Below are 27753 nucleotides of genomic sequence, written 5' to 3'. Positions count from 1 at the left end.
TCGGATATTTACGTGCTGTCCGAGCCAGGGGTTATCACCTGCGCATGCGTAAATATTCAAGCTCTTTGTCTGAAAGCGTGGTGGATGCCATGTGACACATCCCTTGCCAAGTCTAGAAATTCGTTCACGTTCTGGGATATCTCGTGTCACACGCGCATTACTGTTCTTAATAACAGCAGCGTTTTCAAGATCAGGCAAATATCCCTTGCAAGTCGGACAATGACTGGCTTCCATAATTCCATTATCAGGAAGAGTAATACGCATGTGACATGAGAAATCCCAGAAACTGAACGGATTTCTAGACTTGGGAATGGATGTGTCAGCATGGCATCCACCACGCTTTCAGACAAAGAGCTTGCATATTTACGCATGCGCAGATGATAACCCCTGGCTCGGACAGCCCGTATATACTCGAGAATCATTCACCACAATGTCGTCGGCCGTTCAGCGCTCGTCCTAGTCGTCTGGTCTCCGTCTGCGTCCTTCCTTGCACTGCACCGCCTTTTCAAATGTGTACCAACACGCCCAATTCGACACATCAATGAATCAGTTCCGCGTAAATTCACAATTGAAGAAAGTTTGATGTGAGGGGACAATTGTCACCCACCCGAGAGGCAATGGTCCCAGGTTAGATCCTAGAACCAGGGTAAAATGCTAAACCGCACTTCTCTCGTTCTGAGAAACTTCCATAGTGCTTTCTTTGTAGCCTAGTGCTACGCTGCCGGGCGGACGCACATTTTCTCCTTCCACGAGTGAAAATGCGGCAACAATGGCGGCATATTTAGAGCCCACTAATATGACATCACACTTGCGATGAAGCAAAGCCCGCTCTACAGCTGAGTATGTATTCGCTTGGGGGGCAGCGTGTGTATGAAATGTTAAAAATGCAAGCAAGCTGTTAATCAGAATCTACTGATTCATTCCATTTAGCTGCGTCCTGTCCTTAAAAAGCAACCTTAAGCGAAATGTAATCTCGCGTGAGAAAACGACAATTACTCAAGGAGAATGCTTGAAGCGGCGATAAACAACTTCGTGCGCACGGTTCACCAAACTCTGATAACAAGAAATCATATGCAACTGGATGCGTTGGCTAAAATGATTTCAACTGAGGTAATTAGGCATAACCGTTTTTAGACGCTGATTGATTGATGTACAGATATCGTCTCAAAGAAACGCAGGGGCTACGAGTACACTGTAAAATAATTTACACCCTAAAAAGTGAAAAGGGTGTAAATGTGTCTATAACTCACATCCTTAGGGTGTCCCTTATATAGATAATACCCTAAGTGTGTGATTTAGACACATTTACACAATTTTTCACTTTTTAGGGTGTAAATTATTTTACAGTGTAATGACAGCGCAAGAAGGCGCAAGGAGACTTAAGAATACGGGGCGACCTCTATGAAATGAAAATAATTTATCAGGAACTTACGTACATTTCGAATGAGAGTAAGCGCTGCTTCCCCGTTCGTCGGCCGCATTGCGCCTTTTCGCGCCTTTAGTACCATTAATGTACACCAGCTCTCCAAGTTCGCCATATCTTTAAGAGATTAGGCGGGACGTCTTAGTGGAGAACTCGGATTCACCACAAAGGGTCCTCGCCTAGCTGCACATAAACGGTGCACCCGCGAATGTGTTTGCGTTTCACCGCCCCGGAATGCAGCTGTCGCGAGGCGGGAACAAGCCTGAGGCATCGTGGTAGCAGGACGCGCACGAGACACCGCGGCAGCTGGTGCGCGCCCAAGTGCATGAGCCGCAGGAGAACACCCACGTAGCTGGCGTAAAACGGCACTTTGCTGATGAAACTTATAACCTGGAACTGCGCCGTGTGCTACCGAGCTCAGGTGAGCCGCTTTCCATACAAACCATGTCACAACGTGTCGCGGAAATGTCTACATATTCCACAATAACAAGGGCCACACACAAGCGTCAACAGTGCTGAATGTTGGAGAGCTTTTGTATAACACGCCTCACAGCTCGCACATTCAAGGAAAAGGAAACGGCTGTTGGTGAGCGCTGCGCAAGAGCGACAGTTGTGGCGATTCCAGAGCACTTGCGAACAAGTGCTGCTGCGCGCCGTCTAACAAAGCTCCCGACCAGCTAATCGTCGCCGCCGCTACGAGGAATCTGAAACGGGAAACCAGTGGCGGTGACATGCAAAATTACTACTGGCAAACGTCACAACAGATAACTGCATTTATATGGTGACATTCTAAACCCACCACGCCCACTAGGGGTTTTTCAACGTAGGCCACATGGGCAGTAATTAACAATTATACATGATGATATATGTAATAGTGTTTATAACGTTTAATTAATGTAAACGGTGTGGGAGATTTCAGAACAGCCAAAGAACTCGTCATGTTGACTTAGTTAGGCATTCTTCGGAACAACACATACCATCACGTACGAAACTTTCTTCGACAGCACTTTTCCATTGGTTTGCTGGATCATCGTGCGGCTGCCTCACATAAAACATTTAACGATGCGCCAGCAATATTAAGGAAAAGCAACGAAACGAACAAGCCAACGTTTGCTATGCGCATGGCTTCCTAGCGAAAAAAAAAACTACTTTAGGACCCAAATACTCTGTCTGTATTACTTGTGTAGTATATGCAGAAACCTGGAGGTTATTGAATTCATCAGACCTACTGAATAAGTAAAATACAGTACAAAAAAGCAAGCATACGAACTTCATTTCATTTTCATTTGCTGCGTTATTTCCTCTCGAGTAGCTTGCGTATAACATTGCAATTGCCTTATTCCAGCAAATCACACAAGTAAACCTGTTCCGAAGGCAAGGAAATCGGCGAAACCACAGGGATGTGCAAGTATATACACGGTGCTTATAGTACAGTCAAAGCAGCAAAGTTTTGGGTGGATTTCGGCAGTGAATATCGCAAGACGACGAAGCCCTCAGCTAGGCTGGTCTGAATGCATATCTGCGATTTGGAGCTGATGTGTCCGCTTCACAGGACAAAGCTCCGTCCGATCTTACGTGGCAGAGAGCAAGGCGGCGTGATATGATAAGATGACTAGCGTGCACGATGATGGTTCTTTGTTTCTTTCGACATGTAATGGTTAAGAGGAAGCTTTAGCTCGGGCCCAACTCGGACGCGGCCCATTCAAATACATGTAAAATGCATAAACACTTTTCTGAGATAGTCCCTGGACCAATTTCAATGAAGTTTGTTGCCTTTCAGAAAGAAAGTTAAATTCTAGTGACTGTTGGAAGTGGAATTTCGAATTAGGGCCTGAATTCTTATAAAAGAATTCTCGAAAATTCGAAAGTTCGGAAAAGATATAGAAGCACGAAGTTCACAAATTAATAGCTCTGCATCAAGAACAGATATCGGGGTTCTGTAAACCGCATCCATTAGATCATTCAAAGCGAACAAATTCGATATGCCAATTTATATCTTACGGGAATGTGTTACGTTCTGTACAAGGGTTCTGCAAAATCTGCATTTCTATATAATTAAGTTCTTTTCAGATTCATCTCTAACATATCAATTTTGCCCACTTTAGATGTGCTATTATATACAATTCACATAATTGTGATACCTCTTTTCATTGCTGAGTTACACAGTTGTAAACCTGATAGTTTCTTTTCCTGAAGATTTGCAATTTTGGCTATTTTTTTGCAAAAAAATTGACAACCCAAATAAGAAAGTCGAAACAAACAATCGCTACATCTTAAGCTTTTTTTTTTTTAACGCAACAAAAATCGTCAGATTTCGTGCAGTGGTAGCTGAGAAAAACGATTCTCCTTTTACATGTATTTAGATAGCAGCATTCGAGGTAAAGCTTCCTCTTAAACTTCAGGGTCTGACAATGCCACCGAACATCTACAAATTTATGCAGGGCATCTGTTCGTGTTATTGCAACCTAAATTGGGACCAATATGGTCCCATCAGCTACTTAAATTGGACATTCCGTTTCTGCCGCTTTGTGGAAAGCAGGGTAACAATTATATCCATCAGTGTTGTCTGTCTTATTCTAAAACTTGGGTCTTTAACACACTATACATTGTGAGCTCTTCAATGTAGCAGTATTTTTTTGCTATTCGGAATGGCCCACATGTTCATTTTTGCGGGCTTTGAATATGGGCTGCAGAATCAACAACGTTTTCCAAGTAAACATATGGATTCCAGAAATAATACTGTAAAATTATGGGCGAAACGAATGAATGAAAGGCAACCAGGCAAGTTCCTTACAGAGCGATTCCAATAAACAGTACGAGTTTGTTGAGTGCCTCTTCAGTGTTGATGCGCTATAAACCGAGCAACCAATAGTTATTTACATTACCAAGAGCTATGCGGATTGTATACGAACACAGGTGGCATGTAAAATTAAGTCGCGATTTGAGCAAAGGTGACAAAGCGTGTGCAACGCTTCAGGCTTGCTCTGGATGAAGGTCGACGAAGGTCCTTAGGCGATCGTCTTTAGCGGTGGGCCCGTCTCCTGCGCAGATCGTTCGGACTTGAGCCGAGCCTGGAAATGAAGCAATGTCCGCAGTCACGAGAATCCAAGGGTCTTTCGACGCCGGAATGTTGCAAGCTTTAAAACTAGAAAATGTGGAATCCGGTGTTCTTATGTGCTTGTGGGCTAATTACGGGACTAACAGAGAATTACACAATAGTAGTTTTAGGCCTATTTTCAGACACTAAATGATTCGCGTAGTAGGTTTCCTCGGTGTATTTTGGGAACCTAATGTGGAGTTAACATTTAGTAAGAACAGAAGGAAATACTGGGGGTGACGTCTGTACAAAGTAAGTGGTTTATGTGTTAATTACTGCTTTTTTACTGCGTGGAATGTCTATCAGCCGCCTAGGGAGAACTCTATACCTGGAACCGTGTTCACATCTGGTGAAACTGAGCGGCACCACATATGTGATGTTGCATTAAAAGGCGTTGGTTAACCATGGCCTTAGCAGAAAATAGCTTTTGCACATACTCGAATGCGTTATACAGCGCCAATTTCTCAGTGTCGTGGGAGAATTTAGCATGGTACCTAGTTCACTACTGGCGAAATAAGGAGAAGGAAAGAGGAGGGCATATTAAGGATGATGTGTGCACGAAGTTTAATGGTTGTGGCTGGATTACGGGCCTTGCAGATGCATATAGAATACTCGTTTTCTTTGAAGCTCTCTACATATTTAGGTAGTGTAGTGTCGTAGGGCGACACTAGGTGCCCTTAGTTGCGTAATTAACAAAGCCATAACGAGATGGCCCCATTCATTGTTGCCCGTATACATATATATATATATATATATATATATATATATATATATATATATCAGTGCTCGTGTGAATAAAGGGTCTTGCGTTTCTGTGTGGTATGGGTTAACGTGATCGCACTGCTGGCCAACGCTTCAGGTAGTGCGCAGAAGGTGTTTATGGTGTCAACCCTGAGCTCAAGCTGGTTTATAGTTGGTGGAAATAGGGAGTATGCTACGTGTGATGTAGAGGAAAAGTTGAAATCGTATTCGCAGCGGGAACACGCTAAGTTTACCAAGTGACGTTTACGGCAGCATTCGGTCCCAGCGCTAAATGCTTACGGCCGGATATAGCGAATGATGACATTTTACAGTCTGTGCTATCAGCTGGTTAGTATCATGCGGTCACACTCCTGCTAGGACTCCTAGGACTAACTCTGATGCTACGTGCAACTTATCTTTATATACATCTAAGAGAACATAGCTGACTGTTCTCCGTCAGTCGCGTACATTACTTTTCCCGAGTTGTCGAGTATCTCTCCGTACAGCGAAAACGACTTAACACCTAAGCGGAAACAGGCGGCTAACTCACTTCAGCCGTAAAAGCCAATTTTCCTCACCCATGGCCCTCTCTGGCTTCAGTGAAGGCCTTCGCCTTCAGCCTTATATTACCCTTCGCGTTCTATAATGTTCCCGCAATGATACATCCTATGCCGTGTAGTCACCTGCATCACGTAGACTGCATACCGCGTAGTAGTTGCCCACAGAAAGCATCCGCAAGTGCTTCAGTTTCACCCATCATCAACAGATGCGACATCGCTAACATTACGGCCATAAATTATTAATGCCCTCGCGAGTTCAAGAAGAAAAGGGCCGTACACAGCCCTCCGAGACGTACCCAGATGCAAAGTTTGTTGCAGCCTCGCACGAGTAGTTCCACTAAACCAAGACCGGCGCCTTCCAGTATGAACCCGGCCATAGCGAGAGCAACCGGAAGGAAGAGCCGCAGCTTTATCGGCTCGTCCTGCAAAACAAGTGCACGTTACAACGAGGACGAACACGTGTCATCAAAGTGGTGAAAGGGGATCGGCGTAACGAAAGATTAAAGTTGGGCGAATTAAACACAGTCGGGGAACTCGCCATCTGATGCCAGTGTTTCTCGAAACTGGTGCTCGTTGTCAAAGAAAACGATGTATTCCTAATTATAATCTTTCTAAGGGTGACTAAAATCCCCGAACACATTTCGAATATTGCCAATACTAATACGACCAGCACGGGTTACGGGTCCGTTATAGTGATAATGTTAACGGTAACCATTATCCTTTTTTTATGTCGTAGTTAGGTTCCTTATACTCGCATCGCAAAAGCCACGCGTAGAACAAAAAATAGCTTCGATATGATACGTGGATTGAATAATGTGCGCTCATGCAAAGCGCTATTACCCATCAACTTTACAGAATGTAAAACTCACCTCGGGAGGCTTGTCGCATCGGGTCGACCACCACTTCCGTTTAATTTCGTCCAACTCCCCTGTCTCAGACATCGTCGATATGGCACGGTTGAGTGTTTCTCTGCGGAAGATAATGGCGGAAAGTGACAGCTTCAGTCCACGCATTGAAAGCCCCAGGGGCTCACGTAAGCGCGTGCATGAAAAAAAAAGGAAATGAGGACCGAATGCCTCGCCGAGAACAGCCACAGCTATGTTTCGACGCAGATGCATTGCTCCCAATGTGGCCGCTCGGCATTACACCGCCGTGTGTGTCACACTGCGTAGCACGCGCGGGAGCACATGCGAGCGCGCCAGCTTCCTTTGCGACAAGAGATAGAATAAACGTTATTTTCCAACGGATAAGGTGGTTTGCGACAAAGACGCAGCCACGAAACGGGCAAATTTGTAGCATTTGATTAAGCGCTTCACGGAAACTTGGTTTCACGTAGATTCCAAGATGCGAGTTTGATCGGCGTAATTTTTCTTAAAAAGAAAATGAAGCGCGGAGGATGGGCGTGACGTGCACGAACTGACAAAATAAGGTCAAATTTACGCGGAGTGTTGCGCACATTTTTCGGGCACTAAACCAAGAAAAGCGATGCGGCAGTATTTCAGTTTTGGAGATCTAATGCTGTAGATATGTGCGCTACGTCACGCCGTACTTGTAAGGAGTCGACAAAGAATACTGCGCAGCTATCAGATAGCATGCTTCGTGCGAAAGTGACAGGCCGAAAAGCGTTCTCCCAAGCCACGCCCACAGCGCTGACCTCAGGGTGGCGTTCTTTTCCACGGCCAGCGCCACGTGCCACGCGCGGTGGCGCGCTCGTATGACCCTGGTGCCGCAGGGTGGCTGGCCGCTCAGGTACTCGGCGGCCAGCGCATCGGCGAACACGACCAGGTTTCCAGGCGAGCTGCTGCGCACCATCTCCACACCTTGTCGAAGTGAGGCCACCTCGCGGCCTCCTCCCTGTTCGGTGACGTGGTTGTGGAACCTCTTGGTCGTCTCGTCAATCTTACTCTGCGAGAAAGAGGTACGCGGGACAAGCTGCTCCTACCAACCGGTGTGCGTTTCTGCAAAGTTACTCGAGCGTGCCAGCAAGGGGAAAAAATGACACAACGGCCGGCTTTCAAGATGTAGAAACACTTGGTTTGACCAGAATTCTAAGAGCTCGGACTTACATCATATTGATCCGTTTATTGAATTCAAATTTTCACTGTCATTAGACAGAACTATGGAAACCCTCATTCATCGATTAAGGCTAGGCACAACCTACACAAAGCACTTCTTGCACAGAATTGGCCGTTCGGAAACCCCCGAATGTGATTTTGGATTTGTAGACGAAGATATATATCACCTCCTTCTAGATTGCCCACATCACGAAACACCGAGATGCCGACCTCGGTCAACCCTACTTAATTTAGACTGCAGACCTTTCAGTTTAAAGAAAGTTTTGGGTCCTTGGCCAACAACGTCCTTGCAGAAGAGCGTTTTAAAAGCACTAAAGACTTTTCTTGGACAGCGGCATTGTTGGACGTTATTAACGCTTTTATTGTTCCTTTCATTTCAATGTCGCTGTATATATGCATGTGTTTGTGAATTATGTTATGTTGACTGTTGTGACAATATGTGTTAATGGATTTACGCGATGTGTGTACCACCCTCTGACTAAAGACTGTGTTATTAGGCGACAGCATCGTTTGTATTTTTTAGACATTTATCTACATAACAGTGGAGACATTTACTTGTATATTGTATGTACCATGTTTTTCTTACGTCATAGTCTTCCTGTAAAATCGTTGCGTGATAAGTCCTGGTGTTCGGGTGAAAAGATTTCATATGTAGTCTTGTACCCTGTAAGTTGTATGATGGAACCATTCAAGAGATAAGGAGTAGCCGGCGCCTTAAATTGTGCGTCGACATCTCCTTATTTCATATCAATAAAAAAAGTCAATTCCGTGGAATTTCTGTCTCACGGGTTTATGGTAGCAGCTGTGCCAGCTGTTCTCAGGTTACCTTTTTGAAATCATGACGTTTGATTGTAACGGACAGTGCATCTCATCGATATTATTTCTTCCTTGGAATAACGACAACAGAAACACGTGCAATGCTTCATAAACTGTGTTTATTGATGATGTCCTCAGCCGAACACGAGTTATTGAGTGGTTCGGGCTGTTCCGAGAGAAGTGATCCTAAAATACCAACTTCACTTGAGCCTACCTTTAATCAGTCGCACTTGATGTTATGAAGGTTGTTCAATGCCAAGGTTATCCCAGCGCTGCTAACAAGTTATTACGAGTCTCAAGTGAGAGACGTGGTTCGGGCGTCACTTCGAGGGGCCGCTTGATCACGCCGCCGGAGCGTCTATAAACGGGGTATAACTGGCCTGCGCTACCGAGACGCCAGTTGGCTAAGTAGAGCTACGCCCTCATCCCTGTCCATCGCCGAGTGTTTCTTGCTCGAGAGGAGTTGGAGGTCGGGAGGTACGACTCAGGTAGCGAATTGCCATTGAAATAACTCATCCCCAACAACGACCATGTATGTGCATGTCGTCGATAACGACGCGCTCACCATAAAGTATCTCCTAGTGGCTGCTGTCGGCACCCACATATGCTTGAGTTGTGTGCTGTCCAGTTGATCCCAGGACTCAATCTCATACCTCGGCCTCAGGTACCAGGCCAGCTCGGTCGTGTAGGCGGAGAAAACCAGCACCAAGAAGATCCACCAGAAGCTGCCCACAATGCGGCCAGAGACAGACCTGCCGCCAGGTGCAACACACTTGCTTCATTACACGAGATTAGCGATGCCAAACAGTGCAAGAAGGTGGCACTAGTGCTCATATGTAATATGCTAAAAGTAGCGCTGGTGTCAAAATAAAAACTCTTGATTACGTTTCGTTGCTTGTTTTCGCGCTGTATTTCTCAATATACTCGGTAACCGCCACGCACTACTGCAAGCAGGCTTAAAGAGAATACACTGCAGTTGTGGAGGACAGCACCTGCAGAAAGCCTAGTGTACGGCAAGCACTTGGAACCGCCCCAAGGAACTCTATTATATGAAGTGTGAACTGTGTCGTCATCCGGTGCAATAAATGATCTTAGATAATTAGGTACAGCACAGCTTGTTTGTCAAAGTGACACAGGGGGGAATGCTACTCTAGATTCGTCAATTTCACTTTTGTGAACAGACGTGTCAGAGTTAACGTGAGCAAGCCCTGGTAAGCCAGAAAGGACAAAAGAAAAGGAAACGGGTTTCAAGTTCTTGCATGAGATCTCGTTGTGGCATGAGATTTTGACTGCGCCTGCTCGGTACTCGTTAATGGTTAACGAATAAAGATTACATTCCATGCAATATGAATAAAAAGCTCGAACTCGTGAGTCCCAAAACATGCTAACACACTTAGAAATGCGTGACGTCCGACTAACGCAGAGACATGGCGGGACCGGCAAAATTCAAGAGTCGGAACTTTTCATTTTTCTTCCCCATCACCCACCCTTTTTCCACCAAGTAAACGGAATTGAAGTCCTCAAAATAGCCTTCCCATGACTAAACTACTAACCCACAATTGTTCTTTAGTTTCTCTTTAACGCTCGTGTTGCAGTTGGCATCAATGTAGCTTGTTTACTGTAATTTTTTTCCGTATTGTTATAGCAAAGGGATTACCGCCGTTCGCGGCACGTAGCATGTGCACAGTAACCACTGCATTTGAAAAACTGAACGTTATTCTCCTTTCCCGCCGCCCCGTTTCGTGGCTTAACACTGGCTCTTGTGACGTAACCGGCGCAAAGAAGAGGAACGTCGTAGCTAACCAGCCAAATATCAGGGGTGCAGAAACGGGGAACAAATGTGGAGCTCCGACTGTTGCGGACGCTGCCACGCGTACCTGGCCTTGAAGTTCGCGCACGACGTGTTGGGCCCGCTGTAGCTGGTGGGACGGGGCTTGTCGGCATCTGAGGAGGCCCCGGCCTGAAGCTCTAGGCAACAGTGCACGGCGCTTTTCAGGGAGACCAGGCTTATCACGCCCAGTACCAAGTACACGGCCACTACTGAGGCACCGAAGCCCGCCCACAGGCGCCAATCGAAGGCGGCTATGAAAGTGCGCAGGCCCACGCCCTTGAGCGCTGTCCTTCTCACCACTGCCGCTAGGCCGGTGTTCAGAACGGGGAGCGTCATGTCCACGTCGTACCAGCGGTGAGATCCGACCGCCATGTCACCTACGGCGACGTCGGCCTCCTGCAAGTCGGCCAAACAGGATCGCGCACTCGTAACGACCTCTGAATTGTTGGCTAGAAAGGGGATTCGTTCAAAAACGGAATAAATAAAAGAGTGCCTTTGTATCATAACTAACACCTTCACACTTACACCTCAACGCAAAACCGATATTAAAACACCTTGGTTTCAGAACTACAAGCAGCCGATGAGTAAAATGTCACTGACCACGTTGCTGTGGAGCAGGTAGAACGACAGGGATACAGGAAGCCACATTCGACGGAAACGCAGAGGACGAAGCCACCAGGACCAACTCCGAAGGTGTCGACGCCTTGAAACGCTATAAGCTTTCACGTCAGAAATTACCCTTGAAACACGTAGAATCATAGTTCATACAGCATGCTCTTTCTGTGGTGCCAGATGATAAAAAAGGCCGGCTTCGCAATTTATTTATATGAAATCTTCAAGGAGAAGGCTTTAATGATATTTCTAAAATAAGAATAATGCAGTGTGTTGGCTAGTGTGCCTTTCTGTGTCCCTGCTGTTCTGCCTGCGCTACATCAACGCAGAAGATGTCATGGCCAAGAGTCCCATATACCTACACTCATCACCAACCACCATAGTGAAAACCGCGTCATGCACACAAACTATGGTGTCAAAAATAACTCTTACTGTTAATAATCTGCGAAATCCAACTGTGTGTTAGGCCCATACTTCATCCTCTTCGGCCACATATTACATCGTTGCATGGAGTCACCGTTCATTTCTCAGTTTCATCCTCTTAAGAGACGGGACGCCCACGTACGTCTACGCATCATCGTTAATGCGCCTGCCTCTGAGATGTTCTTGCCACTGAATATGTTTTGTGCCAGTTTATGGATTATCAGTTACTGAATCAAGTGGTATCAGTCCAGTGAGCACACAGAGGAAGAAACGTAATCAAATCCTAAAGCATTTCACACTGTGAACTGCAATGCAGTCGGACGAGATACCCCACAGTGTCAGTGCTCGCTTCTGCTGTGCCGAGTCGAGGCTGAAAACAGGGTCACAGTGCCAGTGCTGGGCCTACATCTCCTGCTCAGCGTTAGATGGCGTGCACGTAATTACCCCGTTGAGGATCTCGCTGATCATGCCTTCCCAGGAGCTCTTCCAGCTAGCCATCTCGGATCCCTGCTTGACAACGTGAATGGCGTATCTGATGCCGGTGATGCGGCTGATTGCCTCCATGAGGTCCTTGTTGAACCCTTCGTATTCTGGTTCTCCCCGGTCAGTCTCGATGGGCCGAGTCTTCCGCATCAGAAATGGCTCTGCCTGGAAGCGAAGGGAAAAGAAATTGGGCACTCGAACCACGTGTCTCTCACTGCCCACCACGGGCGCTTATTTTAATAGCTGGCTTCCTCAGGAGCGCCGATCAACAAGGACCCTTGTTCACTGTAATATTAGACATTTATAAAAGATTTAAGTCCTTTATAATAGAAAAAAATAATTCAGCCGCACACTTTCATTAAGCGTATTGCTTCATATTCTGGAAGCCGTGTCTTTGCTATCGATAATACGTAGCCGAAGAAAGGAGAAGTGGTGGTGCTGACTAGTTGCAGGCAAGCGCTCTATACTTTGACGCGTCCGACGTAGAGACATGCAAAAATATCTTGTATCGATCGCTGGAAAATAACGCCCCTCAATACAACTTTGCATTTTGTGCGCCATCGCGGCTGATGAACGTTATGAGTCAGTCGCGGGACGTGCTCATTGCCGAAAACTGCAGCACGTTTTTTATCGCGGTGCACCATTATGCCTTCTCTTATAAAGCTTCGCTAACATCGATTCCGACAGTGCGTGAGATCTGCAATTTATTTATTTATTTATTTATTTATTTATTTATTTATTTATTTATTTATTTATTTGCACACAGACCGATCTTATTACAGCTACAACTCAGTTTTCAGGTTACTGCGGCAATATCCGCTGGCAATCGCCTCACCAGAGTCATTGCAACCCTGTGCACGTAGTCCTTGTCGTATTTCGTGGTCACTTCGTCTTGTCCTCCAATTGACATAAAGCCACGGCTCGACCAAGTCCCAGTCTGCGAAAAACAAAAAGTCACTCAAGAAGGTAAATTACGCTCTCTATCCGAGATGATATCTCATACTCGCTGTGACTGCTTGCTGTGGACTGCAATACGCGTGTTTTTGCATGTGTACGAGTATATACTGAAAGTTAAAATTCAGCCTCAATAATGACAACAATCATTGTCCACTTCCGGTTGCTTCGTTGTCTCTCAAAGAAGAGAAAAAGAAACGGGGGAGCAGTTTCCCTTTCCGCGAGACACTACCTAAAGTGGAGAAGCGAGAAGCTGCAGGGAGCGACGGAGTCTGTTGGAGGTGAGACATGCATCGTCCGGTCGTCGCAATGCATTGGAGAGCGCTTGTCCTTGTGATTGAAATTGAGAAAAGTGGAACAATAAATGATCGATGGTTCTCTTCGCTGTCTCACATATCGCACGCAGCACTGTCTATTATTATACATGTGGAATGACATGTGGAATGTGGAACTTTTAGAAACAAAATTATCTAAACTGTACGCCGGCTGGAAAAGTGGTGTCATAAAAATTATATAAGCGGAAACCCTGCTATGTCTCAGTTTATAGTTTATTCTCCTCAAAGAACTATGACAGCTAGTTTAGACATACGGCTATTCAACGTTGAAATTAAGCAAATAGGTTGTGCTAAGTTTCTAAGAGTAATTGTAGGTTGCAGTCTAAAATTTAATGCTCACGTTGATTCAGTTGTTAAGAAAATTGGCTTAGGAATAAGATATTTAAATAAAACTCGTTCAGCTCTTAGCATTAATACACTTCTCTCACTTTACCATGCTTTCATTCACACAAGGACATTAAATATTGTATTAGTGTTTGGGGAAATACTTATTCTACTCACATGTCTGATGGATCGTTAGTAGCCAAAAACGGGCATTGAAAATTATAACATTTACATCCTATATTTAATCATCTAAGCCCCTATTTCTAACATTGGGTGTACTTCCTGTTGTTTCCACATATGAAGCTATTCTGATGGTCCTGTTGTATAATGTCATCGATCGTCAAGTTTCCATCGATGCTTTTCCAATTCACCGATTCGCTAATAAAAATACAACTAGGTTTGTTTTGTCAAATAACTTTCTCCTACCAAAAGTGGCTACAAATTACGGTAAACAAACTGCCTGTTTCAGTGCTATCTTCATTTGTAACAAGCTAAAAGCTGATTTAAGTATGTTGCCATTTAGCCGTTTTAAATCGTCTTCGGAAACGTATTTGCTTTCGTCACTTTAATTGGTCTATTTATTAGTTTTGCGTTGTCTGTACTGATGTCCGTCTATGTTCTTTTTAAACATTTATTATATTTTTGTCAATTCATTCTTGTGCTTACTGAAATTATTTTATCCAGTTTTGATCGCAGGCCCTCCCACAGTTCTTTCGGGCCTCCTCCTGAAGATGTATCACCTTCATGCATGTATTCTATTTTGCATTTGTGGTAATAACCTTCAAACTCGAAAAAAAAATGTAACGTGAGCCTTTGTGAAGGCCACTCCCAACCAAAGCCGGCAGAGGAGTGAAGCCTCTAGTCAATGAAACCCGCGTGGAGGTCGGCGCTGCAGGCAAGCATTTGGTCCGCGCAGCCTGGTGCGCCTTGCATTGTGGCTGCGGACTCTGCGCTACTTCGGCGCAGCGTGCGTGGCCGCTTGTGGTCAGACGCAGGCTATTCGACAATTATTCCTCATGGTTTCCGCGCGATATATTTTTCCTCAAATTTGTCGGAATCTCTTGTTCAGTGTTCTTGTAGCATATTACAGCTCACCTTAAGCCACTGATTTTTCCCGTTGACTTGAATCACGTCGACCGTGAAATTGACGCGGCAACCTCTCTCGTCGAATTCGACCCTCCCTGTCTTTCCGTCAAATACAACCTGAAAAAAGCAGAAAATAATTAAATTCACACAGCTCGTACTACCTAGAATACGCATATTCTATCGTTAGGTATTCTATCAATCAGACACGCGCCATCACGCGTGTTCATTACAGTGAATAACTATCAGCTAGCGCACCATAACCACGAACTAACTAAGAGCGGTTGTAGAGCTGTAAATGTGCTGAGCACGCGCTTTCGCGGTTTGACGTAACTTTCGTGTCTTTCACTTGTGGACAGAAAATTGTTCTCAGAGGCCACAAAACCACAGTCGGTCGACGAAAGACGCAACGGTAGCGTTCGGGTGACAAGCACATCGAACAAGAAACAAGGGAACTATACCAACAACTTGTTTTATTCGGTTTAGCTTTAAATTACCGGTTGTTGTTTTTGATTTTGCCACATACATAATCTCGGCTACTTAATCGGAACAGCTAGCCTAAACAAGAAACAAACGGCGATCGAGGTTGCGGTTAGTTGTGTAGGTAAAATACGTATTCGCGCCACCGTGTAAAACAACGCCCTGCACGCAGAGCTTAAGACGAAGCCTAGCACTTCAAGGCACTCGCGCGGTCGCAGTCGTTTAAACTCCCTCATTTCGGTCATCATTTGTGCAATAGACAACGCTCTAACTTTTGGTTCCCATTATTTTTGTGTCGTTCTGTACTAAAGCATGCTATGGATCCGCAGTTATTACGCGACCAAATCAGTATCCTGATAAGCGCAATAACAAATGGTTTGCAGACTACCATATGATACGACACTTCTCGCCTTCCAAGCAAAGGTACAGTGAGGAAACACGGCAGATATAAAGGCATTCTTGCGCACTAAACGTGCATTTCAGATTTTTGCAACAAGTACCCAGATTTCGCACTCGTCTATCAGACAGGGAAACAACATGAAAAGGAATAATGTACGAGGCTCGCGAAACACTTACTCCGTGCCTGTTTTGGTGCCTATGGGTATGTGGCTGAACCCGCTACGGGGGATCGGCCATGAGTCGGGCGGCGCTAGGTAAAGAGGTAAGAAAGCTTAAATGAAGTTTTGTAAATTAAGAGTGCCTTGCTTTGCATTTGGGATATCTTTATGTTCCTTCTTTCTTCATGAAAACAGACGAGGAGGTTGCAGATGTGAATTTGGATGAGATTTTAAAAACGATCATAGCGGGCAAAGAAAGCACTTCCTCCCGTAGTATAAACTGAGTGCAAAATACGTGCAAAATACCCGAATAAAATAGGATGAGCAAATGAAAACTAAGTCGGGCAAGATGTCAGTTGCACAGTACTCAAGTCACGACACTGGCGACCATCGCAAGGATTTCCTGCAGGAATTTTGAGCTCCTTGCGGCATGAGAGTCCAGTGAACAGGGACCCTATAACGTAAAACTATTCCAATATATTTTTATTCCAATCTTTTGACATCAAAATTGCGTAACGGACGACGCAAGCATCAGGCGGTGACCCCCAGGGTTGTCTGAACAGACCAATCAAGCGCTCTCCTCGTTTATAGGAGGTCACTTTTGTTTGCTTTAAAAACGAATAACGTTGCCTACACTGAGCGGCTTGCCTTATCTAATTGGCTGACAAAAGGCGAGGAGCACGCTCAAGTGGATAGGGATTCGATGGGGCTGAGCCAGTGCCCTGAACTTCGATAAGCGGATGAAGAGGGTGGTGTCGGCGCCTGCGATTGGTCCGTTCCCTTACTTGGCTTGCGTTGGCTGGTCCAAAATCGCGGCGGCACTCAACGGAAGGTTATGAACGGCGCTAAAACAGATCTTCAGCAAGTAGTTTGCAGAGCGAGGTAGTAAACGTGCGGAAAGGGCTCGAAAACGTTACACAGCCGCGTCAAAAGCTTTATTGTACGCAAATAAGCCCGAGCTGACCGGCAGGTGCGAGTAGCCAGTGCCTGAGTGATCGGTGGCAGCCATACTTTATTACTTTCGGAACGGATCAGCCTGGGCCTATTCAGAAGAAAATTCAGTTTTGTTCGGCATAATAGCGCGTCTTTAACGCGTACACGTCACTTTGACGCGGAGATTTTTCGCGGTTTTGTGTCGTCGCGTGACAGGCAGGTGAAGTAGGTGCAGCCCGAAAGCTTTTGACCAATAGCCTAGGGCTAATGGCGAAAAGGTGTCAAATGAGAAATAACTATTTTTCGTTCGTTTGGTCCAATCTTGCATAATCAGCGTGTACACGTCATATCAAATGGGGAGCTATCGCAAGTTTCGTGACGTCGCGTGACAGACAGGTGATGTGGGGGTGGCCCAAACAAGTTTTGACCAACCGTGGAGCGCCGATTGCAGAATTGGAATAGAAAAGTTTGGAATAGCTTCACGTTATAGCGCCCCAGAACGTTAAATACGTGCAACGTATTTCTGACCTCATTTCGCCTGTGTAATGCACTGTTGCTGGAAATGGGCTGGCTTTCAATTTGCGTTCTACGTACGCGCGGCAATAAGGTCAAGAAGCGTTTCACGTGATTGCAGTTTAATAGAGTCAGTTACAGGAGGTGCATTTCATCCGTTATAACACTACAGCGAATGTGCTCATTAAAACTAGCTCTGTGGCCTCCGTACTGAAGAGAAGCGTCGGAAACGGGGATCCTGAGCAGACGTTCCAAGCATAGCAAAGTCGCATACGGGCTTTTTCGACCAACGCTGCGCTCGAAGGTCGGCGTTATTTTCCTCGTCCGTTTTAGCTGCGGCCAGCAATTCGAAGGGCGGTCGCGCAGCTTACGCCCTTGAGGTACGAGTCGACCACTCGGCCCTGCTGGTGGGTGAGGTAGGCGATTCGGCCGCACTGGGAGGTGGCCGCACCAGGGGCTGCTCGCACGCGGTCCTCGAAGAGGTCGCCGTTGCGGGCGGGGGGCTCCTCCCGCAGGGTCCGGTACGCGCCGATCAGCAGCTGCGCCGCGTCTGCGATGGCCGCTTCTTCGGCCTGCGACCAGCCGAGCGACAAACGCTGACACGCTCGCCTTTCGGCGGGTGGGGGGTTGTGACTTATGCTTCAATTAAGCCTAGACGAACACGTAAAAACGAGCTGCGTCATTTTTTGTTGCGTCTTTAGAACCCCTCTGCGAGTTAAATTTTTGCACTTAGCTTGCGAGTTACAAGCGGCTGTCTCAGAGCCTCTTCGTGTCTACGGAGCGGCTATGTTGACTGCGGTACACAACATGTAGAGTCTACTACAAGGCAAAAGGAGTGCGAATGGTACATAGGTTCAAGCCTGTCAAATTCACTCAATATCAGGCGGCACATAGCAGGAATTTGCACGTAAGCAGACGGAAACGCATTCAGCAGTAGAATACGCCTATTTACCCTCGTCTCTATCTCGGTAGTGAATTATTTATGCTGACTAAACCAGACAAACGACTGATAATGGCATGTTTGTCGTTGATTTTATTGCTGATGCCGATCATCTTCTTTCATAAAAAATTGCAATTACCTAATATATTAAAATAGTTCATTATTTCTTCTATGTGACTAAAGTAACTCAGAATCAGAATCAGAATCGGTTTTTATTGAGATCATTAGAATGATTACAAGTTGTTAATATTCAGGAGGAGGTCCCGGAGTCAAAGACTGCAATGGGACCTCCTTTACAAGGTAAACGTAATAAAACAAAAGTACAGCCGTTTTCAACAAAGTGTTAACATGGAAAAATTACAAGTTTTAGTATGAATACCATGATTGAAGAATTACATATGCATAAATGTCATGAAAAAGAGCACTGTAACACAATCTCGTAGACAACTGATAAAGTAACTGCGTAGATGACGTTAAGAACACAGTAGAACTAGTTAACTCGAATGTATATGTGAGGCAGAAACAGAAACGTAACTGTATGGCATTGAAAATGAAATGAAGGCACCCTGAAAGAATGGTTGTGAGTATGGACTAGGCATCAGTATTGGACAGAATGTAATCTTTTAGTTGTTTCTTGAATTCGTGAATTTTAATTGTTTTTATGTATAATGGTAGTGTGTTCCAGAATGCGACAGATGAAAAATGGACGCTCTGTTTGCCATAATTAGTATGTATTTTAGGTAAAAGGAAGTTCCTATTTATTGCAAACCTGGTAATATTAGTATTTAATAGAGAAGATTGTGGTAACAAGCTATTGCATCGTGTGTAATTGATTTGACGGAACAAAAAGGTACCTGGATTATATTTAACGAGTTGTGTGACTGTAAGAATGTGATTAGTTCGTAAAAGATATGAGGCGTTGTTGTTATATGGGCTAAATGTAATTATCCTAATAGCCTGATTCTGTAGAATTTGCAATGAGTTTAAATGGGTTACGTAAGTGTTTCCCCAGCAAGTAACGCAGTAATTAATGTGGGAATGAATAAATGAAAAGTATAATGATAGTAATGTTTGATGGTCAAATATGTTTCGTGCTGTTAGAAGTGCCCTAATCCCGTAGGTAATCTTCTGTTTTAGTTTGGTTATGTGTTCAGTAAATTTAAGATGTTTGTCAACTTCTATGCCAAGATAATTGCATGAAAAACTTGCAGTGATAGGACTTCCGCCCAATAAGATAGGAGGAATGGAGTGAAGTGTTCGTTGTTGAGAAGTGAATACAACAAATTTTGTTTTAGACGGGCTTATCTGTAGCTGGTTAGTATGGCACCACTCCAGCAGGCTGTGTAAGTCGCCATTAAGGTTAGATACTAAGGTTGTAATATATTTATTGGAATTAATAATAGTAGTATCATCTGCATAAAGTATACATTTCGAATTTCGAATGCCGTCTGTTTTATATTTTTTTTTGCTGAAATATAACATCAACTTTTTTCTGCGTTTGTCGTAAGATAAGCATATTTACTCCAAGAATTTGCTCAGTGATCTCGTACCTGCTTTTATCGCAGGAACTTTACCAAGTGCTGTGTTTTACGATTACCACCGCAAGAGCAAAAATTGACTAATGCGGCAGTTCCTAGCCCGTCGTCAAAACAATAATTTGAATTCCAGGGAATGGCATCGAATAATGAATTAACTTACCGTTGTTCTGTAATTGTAGGTTTGCGTCAATTCCTCGGTGTTTTGGAACCTGAACGCTGTGATGTTGATAGCAGCGAATTCAGTGACTCCTTCAAGGTACCGGTGGCTTACAACCTGCGATAAACAAAGAAAATAACAGCAGAGGAATCTGTATTTTTTATTGTTTAATTGTAACAGCGATCACCAGGAAATTTTCTCCAATAACACCGCGTTATAAAATAAATACCCTCATTTGGTTTGAAACAGTACGATTTATTTATTTATTTATTTATTTATTTATTTATTTATTTATTTGTTTGTTTGTTTGTTTGTTTGTTTGTTTGTTTGTTTGTTTGTTTGTTTGTTTGTTTGTTTACTCAGCACTTTGACTGTTTGTCAGACATCTCTGTTTACATTTCATGCTTTCATTTTTATTATAGTTCCTTAGTCGGCTTCCTCTCTATCGTGCCTATACAGTTATGCTGTTTCTCCATCCGTGACATCAGGTTTAACACTTTTACTTTTCTCTGCTCCGGTTCATGCCGTTAACGCAATAATTACTAATAAGTTTCGCGGCTAATTTGCTCCCCTTTGAGTCAATGTTTTTCTTTTAATTTTACTAACATTTCGCGATGTATTCCCAATGTACTGTCATGAGAATGTAAAGGGACACACAGTACTTGGGAAGAATCATTGTCAAATCTGGGCGATCGACGAGCTCTCCTGTAGCGTTTGCGAGCACATTTTTTGCAACCTTATATCGAACAGATGAACATGTCTAATAATACCCAGCATGCTGTTTTAGACGGAAAATTATTTTTACATGATCTACTGCTTCTTCGTCTGGCGAGAACGAAAAGGAAGCGAGCTGGGCGTTTTGCGACACCATCATCTCCCCGAATTTTCATGCTACCTAAATTGATGCACTCTTTGAACAATTCTGCAAACATTCAATGCCGTTGGCATTCAGGCCTATTTATTGCCGGCTAAAAATGAAAAATCTATGGGGCGAAGTATTGTTTTTAAATATTATTGCATTCGTTAAACATGTGGCAATCTATTCGGTGCGTAATCTGATGTGGGGCGATTAGAAAATTACATAAACAACCACATAGCAAAATTAGGCTCGTATCCCCCATAGGATCACTTACACACCTAGGGTCCCTGACGTGCCGCTCGACCATCTCAGATTTTGGTGTTAAAGAATCGTGGCTACTTAATACAGTGTTCAGAGTTATTTCCTAAAGAGTCTTTGCTGAAAGAAAAACACATTTCCTGTGACATCACATGCCTTCAAGGCTTGATTAGCACGCAAAACATGGTGTAAGAAATTTTATAAAAATGATTTTAATGCCTTCACAACGTCGCGTGCTGAATCAACAAGGATTCATCTTCAATACATAAGGTACTCATCGGCATATTAGGTAAGATATAGATCCTAAGTAGTCCCGAATTGCGGCAAACATCTACCAGATTAGCCGCTTTCTTTTTAATTTGGCCTTTTGCCACGCTCCGAGAAGTTGTTTGCTACCACTTCCCCCAGAGCGCAGTAGCTGTTTTGTCTCAGACAGTTGGCCCGCGCACTTTGGTAGTGCAAAGCCACCTTCCGCAGAGCGTGAGGGCCCAATTTTATTGCCCAGTCCTAATATTTATTACACAATTTGTCTTTGTGTTGTCTTCGTGTCATACCTCCCAGAGTGGGCAAGGAGCCATCAGGCGCGGCGAGAGCTTTGGAGAGCACTTTTTTATCGCGTCCTATCGTTTTTCGTAGATTCCTACTCACACTCCTGCCGCAGAAACTTCAAAACACGCACCTGATGGCGCGCGTGCGAGGAAACTAGTATGTGTGGGGTATTCATCCCGATTAGAGAAGTGTGTAGGAAGGAAAGAAGGGAAGCAAGAGGCGTAAAGGCGTAGATGCGTAAAGGCGTAGTGGCGTAACTCAGGGCGTAAAGAGGTGACGCTTTTTCTGGGAAGAGGGCAATTATCTCGTCATGGAAACGCACGTATGAACGTTTCTCAACGTTGATAGGTCGATCATAACAGCGGTCACTGTGGACCTCATGTCATAGCAATAACGCTGCCTGCTTCGATGCTGCTGACGGTATTTGTGCCTTCTTCTTGATGCCTAGAATGGTAAGGTATACTCGAGGTGAACGCAGAGACCACAGTAGAAACGAAGGACATGCTGCTGGGACTTAATAGGATGGTAGCGATGCTCCGTGAGTAGTCACGAGATGGCTAAAACTCGCGTGCGGCCTGCTTATTGGCAGGCAAGCAAGATAATGAAAGGGTGCCCTTGCGCCATTTCGAATGTGCCTTCTTAGAGAGTAGACGGCAATGTATGTTGCTACGGGGTCCTTACGCGCTATGACAGTTGTGGCTGCTGTGGATGCACATTTAGGGAGGTCGAGGCACGTCCATAGAACTTGGGCTTGTAATCCCTGGAGTGCACGAAGGTTAGTTTTACTGGTGCATCCCAGCATGTGCAAGCCGTATCTCAGGAAGCCCATAAATAATGCATGGTACAGCATCGATTGCACAGATGCGCCCCAAGACTTTCCGCCGACAAATTTGAATACATGGGCTATTGCAGTCAACCTCTTTTTTATATTTGAGGTATGTGGCGTCCAAGACAAATCATGGTCGATGATGACTCCAAGTAAACGGTGCTTTGTTTCGTAAGCAATTTTTTGGCCATTTATGCATATAACATACGGAGTCATTCCCCTGCGTGTACATGCGACTAATCGGCACTTTTTTTGGCAATGATCCAACACGGCCCAAAAGTGCTACGTTGAAGCGCGTGGGGCTTAGCACCCCACCTTGCGGTACACCTTTGCTGGTTAGATGGTGGAATCTCATGTCATCCTCTGTAAGCGCGAAGAAGGATCTATGCCCGAGATACCTGCGAACGCAGCGCAGCGGACGGCCACCGGTGCCCACATCAGTCAAAGCATCGAGGATCGCTTGGTGTGCTACATTATCATATGCGTCTTTCACATCAAGAAACATCGCCACCGTTAATCGTTTCATGCGCCTTTGATGTTGAATAAATGTTACCAAGGGCACTATAACATAAAACCATTCTGAACTTTTTCTATTACAATTCTGCAATCAGCGCTCCACGATTGGTCAAAAACATTTTGGACCACCCCCTCTTCACCTGTCTGTCGCGCGACCTCACGAAAATCACGATAGCTCGCCATTTGATATGACGTGCACATACTGATTGTGCATGATTTGACCGAACGAAAGAAAATTAGTTATTTCTGATTCGACGCCTATTCGTCATTCGTCCTCAGCTATTGGTGAAAAGATTTCGGGCTGCACCCACTTCACCTGCATGTCACGCAACGTCACAAAACCACCAAAAACTTACCGCGCCAAAGTGATCTGGGGCCCTATAACGTAAAACTATTCCAATATGTTTCTATTCCAATCTTTGACGTCAAATTTGCGTAACCACTGACGCAAGCATCGGGCCGTCACCCTCAGGGTTGTCTGAACAGACCAATCGAACGCTCTCCTCGCTCATAGGAGGTCACTTTTGTTTGCTTGAAAAATGAATAACGTTGCCTAAACTGAGCAGCTTGTCGTATCTAATTGGCTGACAGGAGGCGAGGAGAACGCTCAAGTGGAGAGCGATTCACTGGGGCAGAGCCAGTGCACTGAAAATCGATAACCGTATGAAGAGGGTGGTGCCGGCGTGTGCGATTGGTCGGCTTTCCCTTACTTAGCTTGTGGTGGCCGGTAGAAAATCACGGCGGCATGCAACGGAAGCTTAATAATGACGCCAAAACTGACCCTCAGCAAGGAAGAGTTGCCAGAATGAGGTGGTAAACGTGCCGAAAGGGCTTGAAAACGTTACACGGCCACGCAAGAAGATTTATTATACGCGAATACACCCATGCTCTCCGGCAGGTGCGAGTAGCCAGCGTCTCAGCGATCGGCGGCCGCCATCTTTTATTCCTTTCGGAACGGGGCAGCCTGCGGCTATTCCGAAGAAAATTCAGTTTTGTTCGGCATATTAATGCATCTTTATCGTGTACACGTCACTTTGACGCGGTGAGTTTGTGCGGCTTTGTGACGTCGCGTGACAGGCAGGTGAAGTGGGTGCAGCCCGAAAACTTTTTACCGATAGCCGAGGGCTAATGGCGAAGAGAGGTCGAATCAGAAATAACTGTTCTTTCTTTTTCGGTCAATTCATGCATAATCAGTGTGTACACATCATATCAGAAGGGGAGGTATCGCGGTTTTCGTGACGTCGCGTGACAGACAGGTGAAGTGGGCGTGGTCGAAAAAAGTTTTTTACCAATCGTGGAGGGCTGATAGCAGAATTGGAATAGAAAAGTTTGGAATAGTTTTACTTTATAGCGCCCCTGTACGCGTTAAAGATGCATTAATATGCCGAACAAAACTGAATTTTCTTCTGAATAGCGACAGGCTGCCCCGTTCCGAAAGGAATAAAAGATGGCTGCCGTCGATCGCTCACGCACTGGCTACTCGCACCTGCCGGAGAGCATGGGTTTATTTGCGTATAATAAAACTTTTTGCGTGGCCGTGTAACGTTTTCGCGCCCTTTCGGCACGTTACGACCTCGTTCTGCGAATTCTTCTTTGCGGAGGATCCGTTTTATCGTCATTCTTAAGCTTCCGTTCCATGCCGCCGCGATTTTCTACCGGCCACCGCAAGCTAATTAATGGGAAGCGGACCAATTGCAGGCGCCGACACCACCCTCTTCATCCGCTTATCGCTTTTCAGTGCAGTGGCTCGGCCCCATCGAATCCCTCTCCACTTGAGTGTGCTCCTCGCCTCTTGTCAGCCAATTAGATAAGACAATCTGCTCAGTGTAGGCAATGTTATTCGTTTTTCAAGCAAGCGAAAATGACCTCCTAGGAACGAGGAGAGCGTTTCATTGGTCTGTTCAGACTACCCTGCGGGTGACCACCCCATGCTTGCATCGGCTGTTACGCAAAGTTGACGTCAAAAGATTGGATAGAAACATATTGGAATAATCTTACGTTATAGGGCCTCAAATCAAGGACGTTATAGATGGGTAACCGACCACGCCGGAAGCCCGCCATTGCATTCGAATATACCTCATTATGTTCTAAGTACCATTCAAGGCGCGTCGACACCATCATTTCCATTAGTTTTCCAACGCAACTGGCAAGAGCAATCGGACGGTACGATGCCAAGTCTAATGGAAATTTAGAACTCTTAAGTAAAGGTACTGGGCGGCGGACCTTCCACTCACAAGGAATCAATTGTTTGCACCAGGATTCATTGTATCTATTCAGCAGTACACTGCAGGTTTTTTGGCCAAGGTTTTCAAGTGCCTTGTATGCGACTCCGTCGGGCCCAGGTGATGATGACTTCCTACAAGTCGCCAGCGCCGCTTTCATCTCCTCCATAGAGAACATGAGATCTATTCGGAAGTCCTGGGATGCCGAAACATCACGTGGTGTTGATACAGGCAGTGACGGCAATCCAGCAATCCTTGCGCAGAAGCACTAAGCAACATCGATTTCATGTCGTCCTTGATACAGAGCAAGATACTTAAAAGGGTGGTGCTGTTGCGGAGACAATTGTAGGCCACGTAGAGTTCTCCATATTTGACACCGAGGCTTTCGAGGATCCAAAAACTAGCAAAAGGATTTCCACTGTTCAGAATGTGTTGTATCAATGCGGCGCTGGATTTTCTTTTGGATCCGCCTCGCCTCCCACAGATGGTGGATACATTTGGTGCGCCTGTATCTTCGTTCTGCTAGTCGGCGAATCCCTCGAAGCCTTTCCGATTCGCCTTCCTATTTTGTATACCTTGGAGCAGGCATAAAAGCGAACATAGCCAATTGGAGTGCATTTCGAATCTGAGTCTCCAGGAATAAAGTGTGGCGTTTTTGGCATTCGTCTTGCATACGCGACCTGAACTTCGTCCAGTTTGTTCTACGTACGGAGGTAGTAGATAGAGACTTCGCCACTAACTTGATCTTCAGATAGGTAGGAACGTTATCACTTCTATGGGTTTTTATGTCTGAGGACCACTTTACACTGCTTCGAAGACACCGAAGTACCAAAGTCCAGACAACTGTTGTAGATCAGTAAATATGTCAGGCTGCCGTCATTCAGACAACAAAGCTCTTGGGCCGACGCAAATGCTATTAGTTTTCTTCCCTTGGAGTTCATCTTCAAGCTCCCCCAGAGCGGGTGGTGTGCGTTCAAACCTCCACTAAGAATCCAAGGGCCAGGTTTTGCGTATAACAAAGCACCCAGTCGCTACATGTCAAAAGGACTGGTTGGAGAAATATGTGCCGCGACAAGAGTGAATGTAATTCTCTGTGTTTTCACAGTTAAACACACGTATTGGTCGTCTTCGTGAGGCAAAACTGAATGTAGCACGTAAGTGTGTTCACACCGAACATAAACGACGACGTTGTTGAGGACTCTATACGTTGGATGAGAAAGCTTGATAGCCCGACAGCCGGATTGTAGATTGAAGGTTGGTTCGCAGACGCTGATGATGGGAAGTTTCTTCGAGAAAATGAAAGGTCGAAAATCCGAAATTCTTGATTTGAGGCCTCGAGCATTCCACTGAAAAAGTTATGCTTCCTTGACATTTTTACGGAATGACACTGGTAAATGAGCCATGATGTTATTCAAGACTTGCAAGTACTGGATTCGTCACGTTCAGTACCTGCAGTGTGCGGCGAGCATTCGAGGTGTTCAAGTTTGTCAGTAATGTTCGCATAACATTCATGAGTGACCTCAGCATAGCGAGCACTTGCAAGTCCTGGGATTTCGCGCGGACTGCTACAGGGCCTGCTGCAGGGCCTGCTGTAAGGCCATTCGTAGTTGGTGGACGAGTCGTTTCTCGTGGTTCTGCGAGTTGACGTGGCTTCAGTAGAGATGGCCATTCTTCACTTAAACCAGCGACGGTGGGAGTCCCTCTCTCATCTGCACTGGTAATGCATGACGTCAGCGATTGACGACCAGTCTTCGCCGGATTGTGCAGTTCCTTAGAATAATCAGTGTGTTTTCTCGACTTGCGGTTCCGGGAACGTCGGCGTCTCAATTTAGTTGCCGCTTCTTTATGTATCGAATGGTTTCTAACCATCTGTCTCAAGGTCCTCTCTTCATTTTTCTTGAACGGGCAATCTTTCGAAGTCGCATCGTGTGCACCCTTGCACTTGGAGCACTTGAAGTCTGTTGCACAAATGTCAGAGCTATGTGACTCGGAACACCGTGGGCACATGCCTGGGTTATTACAGACAGCAATCACGTGTCTGATTCTCTGACAATTCCGGCAGTGTAGGGGCCTCGGCGCGAAAGGTCGTGCAGTATGAGAAAAATGGCCGACCTCCACGTGCCATGGTAGGCAATCACCTTTGAAGAGGGACTTCACGCAAGTTGATTTGCCAATACGTCGAGCTTGTATTATAGCAATGCTCTCTGCCCTTATTTTGATCAAAACAGGCAGATCACTATCACAAATTGAGACACCGATGTTGTAAACCACGCGTGCAGTGGTTTTCAAGCTCTGTGGAATGTGGCAGAACACTTTGAGAAGACTAGTTGCGTAGAACACTTTGAGAACACTAGGCAGAACACTAGTTGCGTAATTTTCATCAACGTATCCAAATCGCTTCGGTTAGTAACATCAATAGCGAGGACGTTCTTGCGGTTATTAATTCTGACGTCTTCTATCTCGCCTGGAGCGAGAGCCTCCAGATAAACAGAGTGGGCCTTTCTATTGAATCACTTGAGGTTGTCCGTAGTCGACTCGGGAATAAAGAGAATCCTATGTCCGGAGCTCTCAGCGTAAGAGTCACAGTCGACTTACTTGTTGCAGAGGTCCCGCTGACATTTCGTCTTTCCGCTTTCCGGCGTGCGTAG

At 45.3% G+C, this 27753-nt stretch overlaps 1 protein-coding gene across 1 annotated transcript in view; it reads right to left on the bottom strand.

Annotated features, from left to right (window-relative positions):
• Positions 1-397: 397 nt before the first annotated feature.
• LOC142578656 (glutamate receptor 1-like) overlaps positions 398-27753 on the bottom strand; it is a 52935-nt gene continuing 25579 nt past the window's right edge. Inside the window, exons 5-15 of the mRNA XM_075688099.1 lie at positions 19879-19992; positions 17612-17812; positions 14770-14877; positions 12897-12998; positions 12023-12226; positions 10590-10939; positions 9278-9464; positions 7476-7726; positions 6691-6790; positions 6118-6243; positions 398-4494 (exon numbers count right to left, since the gene is read on the bottom strand). Of these exons, the coding sequence (XP_075544214.1) occupies positions 4432-4494; positions 6118-6243; positions 6691-6790; positions 7476-7726; positions 9278-9464; positions 10590-10939; positions 12023-12226; positions 12897-12998; positions 14770-14877; positions 17612-17812; positions 19879-19992 (1806 nt within the window). The 3' untranslated portion in view covers positions 398-4431. The remainder of the gene's footprint in view (positions 4495-6117; positions 6244-6690; positions 6791-7475; positions 7727-9277; positions 9465-10589; positions 10940-12022; positions 12227-12896; positions 12999-14769; positions 14878-17611; positions 17813-19878; positions 19993-27753) is intronic.

Source organism: Dermacentor variabilis, chromosome 4 (assembly GCF_050947875.1).
Source record: "Dermacentor variabilis isolate Ectoservices chromosome 4, ASM5094787v1, whole genome shotgun sequence".
Classification (NCBI taxonomy): Eukaryota; Metazoa; Arthropoda; class Arachnida; order Ixodida; family Ixodidae; genus Dermacentor; species Dermacentor variabilis.
This window is presented reverse-complemented; position numbering and strand designations above follow the sequence as displayed.